The 4,578-nt window shown below is 46.5% G+C and overlaps 1 protein-coding gene across 1 annotated transcript in view; it reads right to left on the reverse strand.

Moving 5' to 3' along the window:
• The window catches only part of LOC122561656 (ATP-binding cassette sub-family D member 2-like), a 90,138-nt gene extending 86,042 nt beyond the window's left edge, over positions 1 to 4,096 (reverse strand). Inside the window, exon 1 of the mRNA XM_043713607.1 lies at positions 2,988 to 4,096. Within this exon, the coding sequence (XP_043569542.1) occupies positions 2,988 to 3,893 (906 nt within the window). The 5' untranslated portion in view covers positions 3,894 to 4,096. The remainder of the gene's footprint in view (positions 1 to 2,987) is intronic.
• Positions 4,097 to 4,578: the final 482 nt, after the last annotated feature.

Consider the following 4,578-nt stretch of genomic DNA (forward strand, 5'->3'; position numbering starts at 1 on the left):
CTGAACAGGCTGGGGCTGTTTTCCCTGGAGCATCGGAGGCTGAGGGGTGACTTTATAGAGGTTTACAAAATCGTGAGGGGCATGGATAGGATAAATAGACAAAGTCTTTTCCCTGTGGACAGAGAGTCCAGAACTAGAGGGCATAGGGTTAGGATGAGAGGGGAAAGATATAAAAGAGACCTAAGGGGCAACTTTTTCACGCAGAGGGAGGTATGTGTATGGAATGCGCTACCAGAGAAAGTGGTGGAGGCTGGTACAATTGCAACATTTAAGAGGCATTTGGATGGGTATATGAATAGGAAGGGTTTGAAGGGATATGGGCCAGGTGCTGACAGGTGGGGACTACATGGGGTTGGGATATTTAGTCGGCATGGACGGGTTGGACCGAAGGATCTGTTTCCATGCTGTACATCTCTATGACTCTATGTATCTGAAGGCTTATTTGGTCTCATTGTGACTGAGAATCAAGTTATTTCATTAAAAGAAATTGGAATGAACTTTCTCCCCAAAAAACAGCAAGTAACAGCACTCTAACATCAATGGCTGATTTTTTTTTTTCTGGCTAAGTGCACAAAGGTAAGATGTTAGTGTTTGGAACAGGGAGGGTGTTGAAAAAATAGTTTCTGTGTTGGGACATTTTCCCACTACCAGGAAACTCTCAAGAGTGGCTGGTTATACTACTATCACTCAATTGTGAGGCATTTTGCCATTACAGCAGCATCACCACCACAGACGAAGGCTTCCAGTGCATTGGAGATGTCTTGGGTGGTAACTGGAACTGGGATGCCAAGGGAAGGAAAGGCTGCCCCACCTGCAGTGTTAAATAAGTCTGCCAGAGGGATTTTCCCAATTAACATTCCAAATAGTTTGGCCCTCATTTTATTTGTATCCAGACTTCCAAGTGTATTTCTATCTGCTGGAGCAGCTAAAAGTTAAGAGTTTTTAAGCCCTCTGATTGACCCTGCAGCATCTAAAGCTCATCAACCTTTAACAGTCACAGATCCAAAGGCAGTTTAGAGGAGGCCATTTCACAGAACATTGTGCCACAAATCTCAATATCACCAGTGGAGGCTTGTGACCCCCTTTGGTGCTGATGACAAAGTCTTGAAACCTGAGGAAAAATCCAATCCTCAAAGTTTTTGTCAAGTGTTCTCAACCAAACGCAACATTTGTTTGATGTAAAATATAATTGTATGAAAATGTGCCTTTACTCCAATCTCACTCAGCATATGCTTTCAATCATGTGATTCTCAGAATAAGCTTCATAATAGTCCACAAGTTTAACCAGAGCTGTATTGTGTAATCAGCTGGAACAGGAACTGGATTTTGAGAATATCCAAATTTACTCCATCCATCACCTCGACAATTTGTGTGAAACCCAGTAAATAAAGCCGGATGATGGTTCAGTGGTTAGTACTGCTGCCTCAAAGCATCAGAGACCCAGGTTGAATTCCAACCTTGGGCAACAGTCTGTGTTGGAGTTTGCACATTTTCCCCTTGTCTGTGTGGGTTTCCTCCGGATGCTCCAGTTTTCCTCCCACGGTCCACCAAGATGTGCAGGTTACTGGCCATGCCAATATGTGAATTGGTTCAGTTAAACCTCCATACCGTCCTTACCTGACAAAGGAGCAGTGCTCCGAAAGCTGGTACTTCCAAATAAACCTGATGTTGACAGATATCAGTAATGAACAAGCTAGGTGGATTAACCATGACAACACAAGGTTACAGGAATGCTCTTTGGAAGGTCAGTGAGACTCGATGTGCCGAAAGGCCTACTCCCACACTCAAGATTCTACGATTCACTGGATCATCTACTATCTCCCACAATTAAAATAACTGTTAGATTTAAAGAATTAGGAAATTAACCACTAATTCAGCTGGTCCCAAGAGTCAACTGGAGTGACAAGACAGCATATCAATCTCTGACTCATAATTAGAAAAACTAGGTCAGAAAGATGTAGCCACAATCTACTCAATTTACCATGAAAAACAAGACTTTTATAGGTAAGCAGACACAGGCTGTTCTCATGAGAACAAATTAATAATGTGCTTAAGACCACAGCATAAGAAAGTGACTAAATTCGGAAGCAAATTGTAAGTGCCACCCTGAAAGTGTTCAAACTAGTGTTCAAACTTGCATCACTGTAGCTGTTCTGACAAATTGTTATCAACCTGAAACGTTAACTCTGTTTCATTCTCCACAAGTGCTGGCCTACAATTTCCTTTTTGTTTAAATTTCAGGTGTCCAGTACCTACAGCATTTTGCTATTCTATCATAGCGATTCAATTGAAGATGCTCTTCTCAAAGTGGAAAAGGGTAAGGATCAGAATGCAGAGGTGCAGAAGCGACGATATAAGTTGATCAAATCCATGCAACACTTGATTGTATATTGAAATGTTCAACTTATTTTTAAAATAAAAAATATTTTCAATATACACAAAGTTGACTACCTTTGGTAGAACCATATTATATTCTAATTTCAAATTCAGAAATGGTAATTTAAACAGCCAAAACAAATCTATAACAATAAATGTTTATAAACATTTACAGTCCTCAGTTTCTTCTTGGCTAAATAAACTGAATTTGTGATCACTAGAGGAAGGTGAATCTTAAAAATGGAATGTAAACAAGTAGAACATAATTACATTTAGCAAAATGTTCTTCTATGTCAAGTTAATTAATCTTTCATGGGCACTAAAACCAAAACAGCAATTTCTTCTAAAGTAGGTTTTCAATCAGGGATTGCAGTGAAACACATCACACCTATTATTACAACTAAGGGGCTGAAAGGAATCCAATTTCCTAAAACATAAATAACCCACACATTACCTCTCTAATCTACAGATTCAAGGTATTAGAGTAATTCTAAGGTGTCAGGTGATAGCTACAGCAATACGCTAATGGCTTCAGTGGTGCTACCTTTCATAGTTCAAATCTGCCAGAACAATCAGTTTAATGAGCTCCAGTTTCACAGTGAAATCCTTACCCTGTGTCCCCTGTAAAAAGCAATCTCTTCTGCATTGGCTATAATACGTGAATGGATGTATCTCAAGTATCCCTTCCTCTGGGCTTCTTCGGCCACCAGCTTGCCAAACCTTGGAGAGAAGGCTCGTAATACCCTGGCGGTGGCATAAACGACAAGCCCGGCTAACAGCGTGGGTCCCGTGGGGTTTGCTCCCCGCGAGGCCGCGGTCTGGATCAGGGTGTAGGAAGTCAGCATTACGTCCAAGATGGGTTTGGTCAGGTTGGAATACAAGTGTGCGATGGACTGAGCAAACATCATGATATCCTCTGTCAGCGACTGGTCGGGGTTCTCCAGCCGTCCGTCCATGTTGCTGACCTTGTAGTAAGTCTGATCGGTGAAGTAGGTTCGATAGGCGTGATCGACCAGGCGGGTGCGAAATGCCAGGGCCAGCTTGCATTCCAGATAGCGGATAACGCTGTTGACGAAGGTGGCCGGGATGGCCACCAGGAGCCATTTGACCAGTTTCAGCACAAAGCTCCTCGGCTTCTTCTCAACGATAGACTTCACGATCTTCCCATCCAAGCCGGCCACGTAAATCGACAGGAAGGTCCTGGAAATCAGAGCCACCGAGTGCAGGCAGAGCAAGCCCAGCTCCTTGGTGACCAGTTTGGGGAAGAGGATTTTCCCGAGACCGATCAGCTGCTGCAAGAAGTCCGCGTCGACAGCTGGAGATTTCTTGGCAGGGCAGTGGCTGCGGGAATGGCGGGGAGCCGGGGTTTCGGGCTGAGCTTTGCCGTGGAGCTGATGACAGAGGAGCGGGTACAGCCGCCTGACACCGTAGGCGGCGAGGAGCAGGAAGACGGCTCTCCGGGCGGCCCGGGACTTGGTCCATTTCACCCCGGCCGCCACATGCAGCAGATGGGACATTTGCGCCCCGTCAGTGCTCCAGCCCGCAGACGGAGAACAAAACGGCGGCGGAAGCAACGACGCAGACGGCGAGTCTGACAGAGGGGGAAAGGTTACCGGGTGTCATGGTGCAGGGCGCCCCATCGGTTCCGCAAACTGAGAGCCGCTCTCACCGGCGCTGCGGCACCGCGTCCACCTCCGTCACCCAACGCGCACGCTCCCGTCTCCTGCTGGGATTGGCGCAGAGCTCGAGCGCGTTCCGTGCGCCTCCCAGCACACGCGCCCGCGAGCTCCAGCCCACCGTCCGACGGGCGCGCGCGCTCTCCATACACCACTCGGCGACGGCTGGCCTCGTTCGCTTCGCGCGCACTCTGGTGAGTGCACCACCACCATGCAGCATCCGGAGACCACGCGCACACCACTGACCCCGCTCCATGCAGCGCGGTGAAGGAACTGTTGGGGAGAAAAATTCTCGAGAGACAGAATCAAAATGTCCATTTATCAGTGTGTGTGGCTCTGTCAGAGGGAGGTCATGTGATTTGATTTGCGTTTTTCTCGGTGACTAGGTATGTGGATGAGGTTCTGGATCAGTGGTGCTGCTCCTCGGATGCTGCCTGAATTGCTGTGCTCTTCCAGCACCACTGATCCAGAATCTGGTTTCCAGCATCTGCAGTCATTATTTTTACCATTTGGATGAGGTTGGTTA

The sequence above is a fragment of the Chiloscyllium plagiosum genome, chromosome 23, assembly GCF_004010195.1.
Source record: "Chiloscyllium plagiosum isolate BGI_BamShark_2017 chromosome 23, ASM401019v2, whole genome shotgun sequence".
NCBI lineage: Eukaryota > Metazoa > Chordata > Chondrichthyes > Orectolobiformes > Hemiscylliidae > Chiloscyllium > Chiloscyllium plagiosum.